General features: G+C 42.8%; 2 protein-coding genes across 7 annotated transcripts in view; one reads left to right on the top strand and one right to left on the bottom strand.

Moving 5' to 3' along the window:
• Positions 1 to 15266, bottom strand: part of MED12L (mediator complex subunit 12L) — a 355795-nt gene that overhangs the window by 99567 nt on the left and 240962 nt on the right. The gene's annotated exons all lie outside the window — the stretch shown is intronic.
• Positions 432 to 2371, top strand: P2RY13 (purinergic receptor P2Y13). The gene is made up of 2 exons (XM_061168135.1): positions 432 to 546; positions 1006 to 2371. The coding sequence occupies exon 2, from the start codon at positions 1021 to 1023 to the stop codon at positions 2020 to 2022; it is 1002 nt and encodes a 333-aa protein (XP_061024118.1). The 5' UTR covers positions 432 to 546; positions 1006 to 1020; the 3' UTR covers positions 2023 to 2371.

Here is a 15266-nt window from a genome sequence, read left to right as displayed (position 1 = left end):
ATATCACTTCATCTCTCAAAGGTTGAAAGACCAAACAAAAGACTAAGATAAATGTCTATAGATATCATCAGGTCATCCCAACGAACACAGATTTCTGAAAAAAGCAGTCTACAAGGGTGCAGATGATGCTGTCTGATTTTAGAGTCAACACTTACTCTCCTATAATTTAAGGCTATCTTCTTCATATTTCTCCCTCCTGTTATTTTAAGGCATTAAAAATTTCATTGAACATGTAGAGAAGATAAACTGCAGGGAAGTTATTATACAAGAAAAATATAAAAATGACTGCAACTGAACTGATTTATTCAAACCATAGTACATTAACAGTACATAAGTTTAAAATAAAGAGGTTCCTTATTAGAGAACCCCCTCAAAGGATTACATGTGAAGAGGTTCTAATGGATGTCCCCGCACACGTGAAAATGAGGAAGGAAACTCAGTATAAGAAAGCAGAACAGCATTTGCTTCATACGCCTTTCATGGGCTGAACGAACGACTGCCTCGATCGATCGGAAGACAATGAGCTGAGTTTCCTTCCAAACAGAGGTGAATTTCAATTGTTATTATGAGTGGCTTGCTTATAAATGATAGAATATGTTCAAGAGGGAAAAATGCTTTAAGTTTAACATTCTATAAACCATAGACTATACGCACAGGAAATGACACGATGTAAGCAATCCAGCATGAATACTTTTACCTCTTAGGCAGTTTTATTTTACTGCCATGTTAAGTAAAAGTAGAACCTGGGAACGGGGTAGAATCTGTTATTTGAATTTCATAAGGGTATGAAAGCAATGGGACTATTAAATAAGTACCAAAACTGTACTATGGGCTTTAAAAATGCTAGCCAGAAGCAACATGTGCTTTCTCAACTGAGTTATTAAATGTGATGAATAAATTTAAGGTGTAAAAACGCTGCAAACCTAACGTCTATCTTTTCAAGAAGGAGCCTTTTGAAATCATGACATGCTTCTTGTTTTACTCTGTGTGTGTGTTTTTTGACAGCTGACACTGGAAACCATGAACGTGACAGTGGTGAAGGACTCCAATGGGTCTGAGCGGTGCCCCAGAGACCTGAAGACCGCACAGCTGGTGTTCCCGGCCGTCTACACCGTTGTTTTCTTCACGGGTATCCTGCTGAACACTTTGGCCCTGTGGGTGTTCGTCCACATTCCCAGCTCCTCCACCTTCGTTGTATACCTCAAGAACACTCTGGTGGCTGACTTGATAATGACGCTCACACTTCCATTTAAAATCCTCTCCGATGCGCGGCTCGGACCCTGGCAGCTCAGAGCCTTCGTGTGTCGTTTTTCTGCTGTTATCTTTTATGATACCATGTACGTGGGCATTACACTGCTGGGGCTCATAGCCTTTGACAGGTTCCTCAAGATCATCAGACCTTTCGGAAAATTCTTCGTACAAAAACCTGCTTTTGCCAAAGGGGTCTCAACCTTCATCTGGCTCTTTCTGTTCCTCCTCTCGCTGCCAAACATGATCTTGAGCAACAAGGAAGCAACACCATCTTCTGTGAAAAAGTGTGCCTCCTTAAAGGGTCCTCTGGGGCTGAAATGGCATGAAGCAGTGAATTACATTTCCCAGTTCATCTTCTGGACTGTTTTTGTCCTAATGCTTCTCTTCTATACGGTCATTGCAAAAAAGGTGTATGATTCTTACAGGAAGTCCAAGAGTAAGGACAGCAAGAACAACAAAAGGCTAGGAGGTAAAGTGTTTGTTGTCGTGGCTGTCTTCTTTCTGTGTTTCGCCCCGTTCCACTTCTCCAGAATCCCATATACTCACAGTCAAACCAACAGTAAGACTGACTGTCAACTGCAAAATCAATTGTTCCTAGCTAAGGAAACAACTCTCTTTCTGGCAGCAACTAACATTTGCATGGATCCCTTAATATATATATTCTTATGTAAAAGATTCACGGAGAGGATACCGTGCATGAAAGGGAGACAGACTGCAGCATTCACTCAGGAAAATCAGACAAGTCAGTCGGACAATATAACGCTAGGGTGATAACTCTATCATGGTTAACTATTTATTGATGAGACTTCAAATGACAATTTACTTGGGAATCAAACCTAGGCAATGAAAAAAAAATGGATTAGAACAAAAGTTTTGTTACTTTTTTACTATCCTGGTTTATAGAAAGGATCATGTCAACTTTAATTCCACTGCAATCTCTCCGTAGCAGAATAAAGCCTTAGTAGGAGGAAGCACAATAGGAAGCAAATGGTGGCCACCAGAGGTCACCTTTTCAAGAGCATTCACTTCCACTTTGGAAAAGGTGTATTATGGGGAAATGTATGTTTCTAAAAACACGTATTTTTTTAAGTATAAAAAAATATATTCCTTCACTCTAAAATGCCTCTTCACGTTCTTTTGCACATGTAATTCAAACAACCCTACTGCTTTTCTATCCCACTTGCCAATTTAAAAAACCAACAAGAAAAACAACCTGCAAGTCCTTTGGTGAAAACTGAAGCTGGAGGTTGAAACGGATGCTAGATGGAAAGCCTCTGGGGAGTAGGTCAGAAAGCCCTTTGACACCAGATGAAGGTGACTCTCCTTACAATTACAAACGACCTCTTCCCCAGTATGCCACCACACTATAGGATGGACAAGCAGCATTATTAAGTCATATAAAATACAGTAATACAGCCTAAGTGTGTACAATTCAGGAGCAAGAACACTGTATTCTTATTCTCTGGAATCTTCCCTCTGCCCAGCAGATACTCTAACGGTGGTTCAATATTCCACCTGTTCAGCAAAGCCTTCCAGCACCTCCATGCTCTTTCCTCACACCTCTGGTTGAAAACAACTACTTCTCCCGCATCTGGGCAGAATCTCAACGCAGATTTCCTACAGTTAGCGGTATTCCTGAAGGTATCCTCTAATGGGGGTCAGACTCTTTAAGAAAGGCAACATGTTTTAAAAACAGAAAATATGTCATGTTTTCTTGGTATCACCCATGATACTTTCAACAGATAATAAATTACTAATATTTTAAATATAATGTGTCATTATGCCATTTCTTGGTATGTTTATAGATAGAAATGTTGACCCACAATCAGAAATATCCATACTGGGAAATTTTTAGAGGATGATGACCTACTTGTACTTATATATCTCTGCATTTTCCCGAATACCTTTGTGGTTAAAAAAAAAAAAAAAAAAAACTCAAAGTATGTTCATCTGCAATGTGGGTGTTGATTTGTGCCTTCTAGATAAAATGTACAAAGGAGTACTCATGCTCTGCAGATATGCCAGTAGCTCCAACACAACCATCAGAATGTGAAGCCCACGTCTTCTTCCATGGCCCCGAGACCCTAGAACGTGCCCGACCTTTCTAGCCTTTTCTCCAAACTGTTCTTCCATCCCTGGAACTCTCTTATATATGTTTATAACTATCAGAAAATGCCATGTTCCTATTTTACCCCTGTGTCAATGAACTTGTAAATTTCCCTCTGACTCACCAAGAAAACGTTTACCTATCCATGGAACTCTAAGTTGCCATCACTCAGTCCATGAAATCTCATCTGGCTCACCTCCCAACATCGCCCCAAACCTGATCACGCCCTCATCTGTATGTTGTCATACCTCAAATATTGTAATGATCACACTGCTTTGTAATTACTGATTCACAGATGTATCTACTCTTTTAATAACCTATGTGCACTTCTGAGGGCAGAGAATGTAGCCCATTGTGCAAGCAATAAATATGTGATAAAATATACCAAACCAAACTACCTTTATTTTTATATACCAGAAAAGCAAAAGGGAAGCCAATTCTCACTGATGTTTTACTTTTCAAAACATGACATAAATTTCTTAAAAGCTCGAGCTCTTTTTAGTTGGTCTCCTATGCATGTACACAGAAGCCTGGGAAGAGGGGGCGTTCTTGGGTTCACTAGTGAATGACCAGGAAGGAAGGAGGATTACTGAACAGTACATGTATAGCTTGGGGGCTAATGTCTATCATCATTTCAGTTTTAGAGCCACTGACAAAATGCTTAAGCTATGCACTGTTGGTTTTGGTTAAACAAAATTTGTAACTGTAGCATATCATAATCAGCAAAACTCTTAGAAAGTACTTTGAGTGCCTGATTTTTATTTGCAAAAAGAATTAAGTCATAATGACTATCAAGAGATGCCACTAAATCCATGTTACCTTTACTGAGTACATTATGTGATCATGAGCAGACTCTAATAATGTATTATAAATAACTGCATTGAAGTCACCCATCCAACTAGGCTTGGTGATATAACCCATGTATATTTTACATCTAAATAGTTTCAGTATACACTGAATGGATAAAGACAAGAAATATATTTCAGAAATATCTTTCAAGATAAAATTTCAGTAGCAAATCTGTCCTCCAGAGTGATATTTATTTTATATATATATTCCATTACAGTAATATTACAGTTAAAAGCAGAGTACCTGAGGTATAGAACGAAATAATCTACCAAGAACTTAGAGAAGAGTCATCTTAAAATCATACTCACAAAATGAAAAGCAACTACCTGAGAAGAACTTTCCATCTAGCGATCACAAGTACTAAAATCTAGAAGACTCAGAGCGTGGGGCCCTAGACCCATGGTCATTAGTGACACAGAAGAAGACAGATGGGGGGAAATAGGAGCTTTGGTAAACTCCGTAAGCTCACAGCACAATTAAGGGCTTTCATAAAAATCTAAAACGTAAATATTTATACTGAATAAGGCCTTCCAAATACCCCTGATGCAGGGGAAGTAGGAGAGGGTATTACCCCGACACAGAATTATTCTTCGGAAACCAAGAGAGAGCACTGTAAGGGGGGAAGGGAGAGACAGAGAAGCGGCGTGAATTCCCAGCTCACAGGAGTAGCTGGCTGATAAAGTGATGGTGACATGAGAATACAGAATAACTGTTCAATTCAATCCTGTTAATCTCACCACTTCATACATTCCAGGTTCATTTAAATGCAGCTTGTTCCATGACTTTCTAAGGTCTCCTTTCTAAAATTCTCTCACCATCACCCTGGATAATCTGTATTCCTCCAGTAAGTGAACAGATCAAAGTTCACACCCACATAGATGTCAACCAGAACAAAACCTCCAAGCAGAGGAACCCACACCCAGCTGTGTGGAACAGCTTAGGAAGCACAGGTTGAAAAGCAGCCCTACTGAGGAAAAGCGTTGAATTTACACATCATTTGAAGTGGCTAAAAACAAAACACAACATTTTAAATTTTACATGGAAACCAAACATAGGTAATATGAATATAGTCCATGTGTGAAATCAGTAGTCAAACTGTAACAGGTACCAGAACCAGCTCTAAGAGTAGATCACTGGCCTGCCCCCAGAGTTTCTGATTCACTAGGTCTGGGCTGAAAACTGGGACAAAGTTTCCAGGAGAGGAGATGACGATGCCATCCATCTGGGACATGTGTTAAGAACCATAAAGCACAGTACTCCTGGACATGAATGCCCAGCGGCAGGATCTGTCACCAGGAACAAACACAACTGTTATTAAGGGAGCAGGACACACATAAGGTGACAGGCAGCGACATGAACTATGGCTACCTGGAGACTTCGTGTCTCACCTGGGGAGGGGACGGAGGGGGGCATCTACTACTCAGGGCCAACTGTTGGCACAGGAGGGAATTTGGGCCCAGAGTTGCTAGCTGGTAGCCACAGCAATAATAAAATCAGCACCAGCAACAACAAAAACAGCACACATTATCTACTATTTACGATGGACCAGGGAAGCGTGTCCAGATCTTCAAGTACACTGTTCCAATTAATAATCCCAGGAAGCCTATCAAGTACTATGTGTGCATGCTCAGTCACGTCCCACTCTGCAATCCCAGGGACTGTAGCCCACCAGGCTCCTCTGTCCATGAGATTTCCCAGGCAAGAATGCTGGAGTGGGTTGCCATTTCCTCCTCCAGGGGATCTTCCCGACCCAGGGATCGAACCTGCATCTCCTGCACTGCCCGTGGATTCTTCACCACTGAGCCACCTGGGAAGACCTATAGTTATTTCCAATTTAGATATAAAGACTGAGAAACAGGGAAGTTAAGCAACTTGCATGGGGTCGAACAGCTTGTAAGTAGCAAGGATAAGACTCATTCAGATGCTGGTTTCTGAGCTTAACCATCTATTCTTAACAACTACCTACCATAGATCTTCTAATGTTCTCGAGAGAAATCTTAAATCCAGTCTCTTCTGCCCTATTACTTGTTATTTTCAAAACTTCCATAGCCACTCCCACACTCCCCGGCCCCACAAAAACAACACATCCGTGTGTGGGCCCCAGCAGCCCACAGACAGCCGGCTAATTATCCTTGACCTCGAAGCTAACAGGCAGCTCCCAGGGCCTCAGCCTCCTTTACTATGTGTGCGGCACGTCGCGATGAATGACCTTACAAGGGTCATGGCCTCTCTCACTCTGTCCCAGGAGACTGTCCCCTTTGTCCCGAAGGGGACAAACCAGGAAAGGAAACTGAGGCACGGAGTGAACAGCTCCCTTGTGCTGGAGGCCCTGACCCCAGCCCAGAGCAGGGACGGAGCTGGACAGACGCCCAGCGGGGGCCTCCAGGCCACACCTGACACACACAGCAAGCCACACTCCGCCAGGGGTGACCTCAAGCCCCTGCTCTGACAGTGATGCGGAGGGGGCTCCCAAAGAGAGAGCTCTCAACACAAAAGCATCTCAACAACCTCAGCGGTATGACAGTTCCACCACGAGTCCACAGAGACCTGTGCGGCCCCTCCAGCTCTTAAGAGGGGTAACCTCACCAAGCATAGGATGGCTGATTCATTGAGCCAACCCTCCATCGGGAGCTTCATGCAGGGCCCCTGGCCTCTCTGGAGGCTGCACACAGACCACCATGAAGAAAAATGTGGTTCGTGGAATATGCTGAGTCACTCCGTCATGCCCGACTCTTTGCAACCTTTTGGGCAGTAGCCTGCCAGGTTTCTTTGTCCTTAAGATTTTTCAAGCAGGAGTACTGGAGCGGATTGCCATTTCCTTCTCCAGGGGATTTTCCCCACCCAGGGATCGCACCCACGTCTTCTGTGTTTTGGGCATTGGAGTGCATTCTTCACCTGTTGGCCATCGGCTCCCAGAATAGGAGACAGAATTAGCTCACCAAAGCAGCTCAGGGAAAAAGACAGCTAATGCCGGATGGAGAAACTGAGGAAAGGCTCGGAGGATGGGGAAGTGTGAACTGGGCCCTGATGAAGAACCAGAGCCTTTGAAAGGGTACCCTGCAGCACTCAGAGCCTTCGGAGGACGGCGCAGGAGGCTGGTCCCTGAGCTGGGGTCCAGGGAGAGGGGCCACAGGGCCCGGGGGAGTGGGGGTGTCCAGACTGCTGAAGCACGCGTGGGGTGGGGACGAGCCTGAGAAGTGAGCATGGGCCCTGCGGCACAGCACTCAGGGATTGTCTGGAGTTCTCTGTGAGCCACTGCCGGTGGCTGAAGTGGAGACTATGTTCTCTGCGCTGTGCTTTAGGAAAATCAATTTGTCAGCAAGACAGTGATTCTGGATTAATAGAGCCACTGAGGCCAGGAGATCAATTAAAGAAGTCTTTCATCTATACAGTGTTAAGAGCCAAGTGGAAAGAAATCTGATATGGATCTCAGAGCCATTTTCAGAGAGAGAGAGAGGGTTTGAGTCCAACATCACAGGAGAGAAGGGGTTTCTATATAACACGTATGTGATGAATATGCAAAATGTATTCTCAATGGGGTCCATAGTACCCCCTGGACCCCATCCCAATCAAGAATCACTGCCCTGAGGAACATCAGCTTGGGTGATGTGCTGTGCTGTGATGGTGTGTTGAGTATGAAGTACCAGTGAGAGAGTCAAGGAGTCAAGGAGTCTACGTAGTGGGGGCAAAATATGGATCCCGGGCTCTCAAGACACAGCCAGATCAGAAGCTGTGGGAATCATCTTTCCCAAGAAAGGGGGAAAATAAGGAACGAGCTATGCACCTCAGAGGCCACGCTACCCAAGCCTCATGGACAGAAGAGACAGAAAAAGAGGAACGGTGCTCAGGACTGGATCGATGAACGACAGGGAGCAACAAGACGTTCCCTGGGAAACAAGGAACAAGAGAGATGCAAGGAGAAGTGATGGTCCACAGAATCACACACTCTGGGAGGTCGAATGTGATGAATGGACAACTGTGATGTCAGTGGTCACCCGAAGGAGGAGGTGGGTGGAGCCCCAGTTTGTAATGTCAAGGGAGGGATGACAAGCTACTCTTGCCATGAAGGACCAGTCAGATGACAAGAATTGCAAGGAGGAAGTAAGGACAGCTGTTACACTAGCTCAGCTTTTTCCACGCGTTCCCAAGAGGAGCCAGAGTCGCTCCTTCCTGTGTGTCTCATGCAGTGCAGAGTAAAGATGCTCCTCCCGAAAGAGGCAACGGGGCAGGGGCAAAAGTCACAGGACGGATGGAGCCACACGACCAAGAAAACCAGCTGTGGTCACAAAACGGGCATGCCAACGTTTCAAGCCCACGTGCCCAGGGTTTCTGAAGCCCAGCCCGCACCCACTGTAGGATAGAGTGCTTGCAGGGAGAAAGGGATTGAGGATCACCATGAAGCGAGAGGCATGTGAGCTGAGAACACGGGGAGGAGTGCTCAAAGAGAAAGGAAAACTGAAGGAGAAAGGAACTGAACTTGAGACTCACAGTAGGCAACTTGTGCTCAGCCACATCCGGCTCTTTGTGACCCTATGGACAGAAGCCCACCAGGATTCTCTGTCCATGGGACTCTCCAGGCACAAATACTGGAGTGGGTTGCCATCTCCACCTCCAAGGGATCTTCCCAACCCAGGGATCGAACTCACCATCTCCTGCATTGGCAGGCAGATTCTTTACCACTGAGCCACCTGGTAAGCCCCATGGTAGGTAAACCAATGATTTAAAAAACTCAGAGCTTCACTCAGCATGTGAACAGTCACCTCTTCTGTAATAAAACTTAATTGACAAATGTAACATTCTAAGGCATCAGTTCAGTTCAGTGTCCAACTCTTTGTGACGCCATGGACAGCAGTACGCCAGGCCTCCCTGTCCATCACCAACTCCCGGAGTTTACTCAAACTCATATCCATTGAGTCCATGATGCCATCCAACCATCTCATCCTCTGTTGTCCCCTTCTCCTCCTGCCCCCAATCCCTCCCAGCATCAGGGTCTTTTCCAATGAGTCAGCTCTTTGCATCAGGTGGCCAAAGTATTGGAGCTTCAGCTTCAGCATCAGTCCTCCCAATGAACACCCAGGACTGGTCTCCTTTAGGATTGACTGGTTGGATCTCCTTGCTGTCCAAGGGACTCTCAAGAGTCTTCTCCAACACCATAGTTCAAAAGCATCAATTCCTCGGCGCTCAGCTTTCTTCACAGTCCAACTCTCAAATCCATACATGACCACTGGAAAAACCACAGCCTTGACTAGATGGACCTTTGTTGGCAAAGTAATGTCTCTGCTTTTTAATATGCTGTCTAGGTTGGTCATAACTCTCCTTCCAAGGAGTAATCGTCTTTTAATTTCATGGCTGCAGTCACCATCTGCAGTGACTTTGGAGCCTAGAAAAATAAAGTCAGCCACTGTTTCCACTGTTCCACCATTTATTTGCCATGAAGTGATGGGACCAGATGCCATGATCTTAGTTTTCTGAATGTTGAGCTTTAAGCCAACTTTTTCACTCTCCTATTTCACTTTCATCAAGAGGCTCTTTAATTCTTCTTCACTTTCTGCCATAAGGGTGGTGTCATCTGCATATCTGAGGTTATTGATATTTCTCCTGGCAATCTTGATTCCAGCATATGCTTCTTCCAGCCCAGCGTTTCTCATGATGTACTCTGCATATAAGTTAAATAAGCAGGGTGACAATATACAGCCTTGACATACTCCTTTTCCTATCTGGAACCAGTCTGTTGTTCCATGTCCAGTTCTAACTGTTGCTTCCTGACCTGCATACAGGTTTCTCAAGAGGCAGGTCAGGTGGTCTGGTATTCCCATCTCTTGAAGAATTTTCCACAGTTTATTGTGATCCACACAGTCAAAGGCTTTGACATAGTCAATAAAGCAGAAATAGATGTTTTTCCTGGAACTCTCTTGTTTTTTTCGATGATCCAGCAAATGTTGGCAATTTGATCTCTGGTTCCTCTGCCTTTTCTAAAACTGGCTTGAAAATATGGAAGTTCATGGTTCACGAATTGCTAAAGCCTTGCTTTGAGAATTTTGAGCATTACTTTACTAGTGTGTGAGATGAATGCAATTGTGTAGTAGTTTGAGCATTCTGTAGCATTGTCTTCTTTGGGATTGGAATGAAAACTGACCTTTTCCAGTCCTGTGGCCACTGCTGAGTTTTCCTAATTTGCTGGCATATTGAGTGCAGCACTTTCACAGCATCATCGTTTAGGATTTGAAATCGCTCAACCAGAATTCCATCACCTCCACTAGCTTTGTTCATAGTGATGCTTCCTAAGGCCCACTTGACTTCACATTCCAGGATGTGTGACTCTAGGTGAGTGATCACACCATCGTGATTCTGGGTTGTGAAGATCTTTTTTGCACAGTTCTTCTGTGTATTCTTGCCACCTCTTCTTAACAAGCAAATTTGGCCTTGGAGTACAGAACGAAGCAGGGCTAAGGGTAATAGAGTTTTGCCAAGAGAACGCACTGGTCATAGCAAACACCCTCTTCCAACAACACAAGAGAAGACTCTACACATGGACATCCCCAGATGGCCAACACTGAAATCAGATTGATTTTATTCTTTGCACCCAAACATGGAGAAGCTCTATACAGTCAACAAAAACAAGACCGGGAGCTGAGTGTGGCTCAGACCATGAACTCCTAACTGCCAAATTCAGACTTAAATTGAAGAAAGTGAGGAAAACCACTAGACCATTCAGGTATGACCTAAATCAAATCCTTTATGATTATACAGTGGAAATGAGAAATAGATTTAAGGGACTAGATCTGATAGACAGAGTGCCTGATGAACTATGGACAGAGGTTCCTGACCTTGTACAGAAGACAGGGATCAAGAGCATCCCCAAGAAAAAGAAATGCAAAAAAGCAAAATGGCTGTCTGAGGAGGCCTTACAAATAGCTGTGAAAAGAAGAGAAGAGAAAAGGAAAGATATTCCCATTTGAATGCAGAGTGCCAAAGAATAGCAAGGAGAGATAAGAAAGCCTTCCTCAGTGATCAATGCAGAGAAATAGAGGAAAACAGTAGAATGGGAAAGACTAGAGATCTCTTCAAGAAAATTAGAGATACCAAAGGAACATTTCAGGCAAAGAAGGGCTCAATAAAGGACAGAAATTCTAAGGCATGGCAATAGAACATTCAACTTTATTTTTTAAATTCAACTTAAACATTATATGCCTGTATGTGATCATACTTAGTGGTATTCACTTAAAGAGTTTTATCTAATACATATCTGAATAGTTTCATAGTTATAAAAAATACTAGCTTTGTGCATTAAATTTATATCATATTACTCTATGCTTTTCATGCTTTTTATTCTATTTAGCTCTATCACTGAAATGTCCCATAGCGAAGGATGCCTGAACTCATGAGCGAAGCATTAATGCCATAACCCTGCGAAGACCACTCCTCTTCTTAACCCACATAGCCTGACCTCAGCTTTTACACCTTCCCACAGTATCCCAATCTGGAATAAGCTAGCCCTGATTTCCTCCTTTTCAGAAGAGAGAGCGATCAAGAAAGAATATAAAAAGTATTTCAAGCAATCACCATGTCATCACTAAAGGAAAACTAAGCGCTTTCTAAGGGCAACCAAAACATTATTAACTGACTTTGACTTTCTAGCTGGAATTTATAACCATTCCAACTTTACATTCAGAGAAATTACTGCTATTCATATTCATTTATATACTCTCGCTCTGTCCTCTGATCAAAAACAAAAGCAAGACAAAACAAACAAAAAATGATACTGTTTACTAAGCACCAACCAAGTTTCAAACACTGTAGGAATTATCCCATAGATTATCCCATTTACACTTTACACTCTTCTTTCAGAAGAAGAAACTGAAGCTCAGATGTAATAATGACTTGCCCCAAGTAAGAGAGCTCCTAAGTGGACAGGCTGAAGTTCACGACAGAATCTCAGGACCCCCAGTTACGGGACTCTCGTCAGTACTGATAGCATCCCTCACAACCAAGACTTTCAAAATGAGGAGCTGGATCAAACAGCAGAACACAGAAGAAAGCATCAATGTGAGGGCAGGAGTCAGATGCAGGCGTATCTCCAGATTTGCCTCCACACCATCCCTTCCCTTTAATTGACCATTACACATGAAGTTCTCATACCAGGAAAAGGTAAGCAGCTTTATTTAAAGCAGACCTAATAAATACAAATCATCTCAAATGACAGATTGAACACAGTAATTCAAACATAGGGACCTAAAGATACCAATCTCAGTGTGGACAACATTAAAGGGTTTGTAATGATTATACTCAGCACAAATCCCAGTTACTGACTACATGGTAAGCCACAATTACAGTGACTTTTGTACACAGAGATGGGACAGGAAGATCTGGTGATTTTAGTAAAATCCTTGTTGTATGTTCTGACTACATGTGAAAGACATATCATATGAACTATGTTTCAATTAGACCCCTGCTCATCTTTGTTTAGTAATAATGGGATCGAGTACTGGGAAGGATTTGGAGGCCCTTTATGTGTGTGCTTTCCTTTAAGAAGAAATGGATGCATCAAAGATTATAGAGACAGAGAAAATTAGGCAACAAGTTCTGTGCCTACCAACACTGGAGATGGGAACATTATGCCTGGGGCCAGGCCAATGCAGAGAAGTCAAATAAAGGGAGCAGAGAGGAAGCAACCTATGCAAGGGAGAGGTGACTACAAGACCAGGGCAAGCCTTAGCAATACACTGCAGATGGCTCAGGTTCAACCTCTGGGTCAGGAAGATCCCTGGAGAAGGGAATGGCTACCCACTCCAGGATTCTTGCCTGGATTTTCCATGGACAGAGAAGCCTGGCGGGCTATAGTCCACGGGGTCGCAAACAGTCAAGACACTCAGTGACTTTCACTTCACTCATACTAAAAAGTGAGGAAGCAGGAGTAGGGTAAAGAGTTTACTCCAGGATTTAGGAAGACTTATCAACACCACTACCTATTTTCATTCCTCTAAAGGTACTATAGAAACAGTCTCTCCTTGAGTCCTTCTGTCTCTTTAAGAACATATTTTGAAAGATGACACAGATTCTTTTCTAAAGTTCACTGAATGAATCCTAGTTTTGCAGAACAATGAAGTCAAGAAAATTTGAATCAACTGTCCAATATCCCAAAGCAAAAGTGATTTTGGAGTCATGAACCAGGTCTTTGTCCAAAACAAGAGTTATAGATATTCATATTTTACTTCAAGCTTTTAAACGCCAATGTAGATTTCAGATTAATATGTCCAAAAGGCCTCAGAAACATTTAAAAGTATTTCCATTTAAGTGTCCCATGGGCTGGACCTAGCAAATACAGAGCAAACCAATCTTTAAAAGCCAAGGAAATTAAGGAAAAAAACAAAGAAAGCAGATTGTTCTAAAGAACAAAAGAATAAACCAGTAAAAAAAATAAATAAAAATGAATGCAATGTAAAACTCATTAGTTTCACATCAAAAAATTATTAGGAATGTTACTGGGAAATAGAAAAATTCAGACTAAACATTTGAATTTATTATTGCTTCAGAAGTAATCGCTTGTTTGATAATAGTGCCGTGATTAGTAGGAAAATACCCTAGTTCTTAGGAAATACATGCTGAAGCAGTGAGGGCTGGGGACACTGGTCACAATGACTTCAACTTCAAATAGGTCTCCCTCAAAAACGTGTTGAAGGAGAGGGAAAGGGGAGGATGTGAAAACTACCAGTATGAAAGTTTAAAATTTGGCTGAACTATAATCTCAACTTACCTGTAAGCGTAACATATCTAAAAGTAATATTATTATAGAAAATAATGAAACAAAATTTTTTTTAAAAAAACACTGTACTGGTAGAGAAACACAAGCATATCCTAGGACGTCCGTGGTCCTGGATTCAAAATAAATTTGAGGTTTTCAATAGCTGAAGAAAATTATTAAAAGAGCTTCTCTGCATTTAATAGGATCTTCCAATGAAGCAGCAAGATAATTATGGTTATAAAGTCTCCTGTGGCTTTTATGAAATGTGAGACTTGCTATAAAAATCAGCAGAAAAAAATTATGCCGGTTAACCTTTCAGTGATTTGAATAATAATAAAGTTATGGGATATTTCTTAGCTGCTCTTTTCATCAAAGCATTACACTTTTTTTTTCTGACTAAACCTGTACTACTTCCCTTTCTGAATGCTAAGTAAGTATGACCAGCTTTTACAAGTCCCAACTTGAGATACGCATAATGGGCTTTAAGATGAATGCATAAAGGCTACCTCATGTTAACTTTCTCACTACTAAACCTACTTTGCATCACCAGTGAAAGAAGCTTTTAAATATACACAATCCCACTGTTATATGACCAGCTGTTTAGTCACTAAGCTGTGCCTGACTCTTTGCGAGCCCTTGGACTGTAGCCCGCCAGACCCCTCTGTCCATGGGATTCCCCAGGCAAGAATACCGGAGTCGGTAGCTGGAGCTGGTGTCAGTCCAGTAGGTGGTCCTCTTTTTCTCCTCCTGAGGGTGGCCGGGGCACGGCCTAATCTTTTCCAGACCTTAGCCACATACTTGGGCTTCCCTGGTGGTTCAGTGGTAAAGAATCCACCCGCCCATGCCGGAGATGCAGGTTTGATCCCTGGGTTGGGAAGATCCCCTGGAGAAGGAAATGGCAACCTACTACAGAATTCTGGCCTGGGAAATCCCATGCACAGAGGAGCCTGGTGGGCTACGGTCACAAGAGTTAGACATGGCTTAGTGACCAAACCACCACCAAACAAAAAGATCCTCATTTATAGCACATGAAACTATATCAGTAACCTGTGATAAACCATCATGGAAGAGAATTTGAAAAAATAATGTATGTATGGGTATAGCTGAGTCACTCAGCTATTCAGCAGAGACTGGCACAATATCATAAATCAACTATACTCCAATAAAAAAAAATGAGGCAGATAACAGAACTGCCTTTATTCCCCTCCACAGAAGCTTGGGAAATGTTTGTCCATACACGCCCCCTCACATGAATTCCTACCCACCACTGGAACTGAAGGATGATAATCCTCAGACTTTGCAGAGAAGGTCTTTGCC

Source organism: Dama dama, chromosome 19, assembly GCF_033118175.1.
Source record: "Dama dama isolate Ldn47 chromosome 19, ASM3311817v1, whole genome shotgun sequence".
Classification (NCBI taxonomy): Eukaryota; Metazoa; Chordata; class Mammalia; order Artiodactyla; family Cervidae; genus Dama; species Dama dama.
This window is presented reverse-complemented; position numbering and strand designations above follow the sequence as displayed.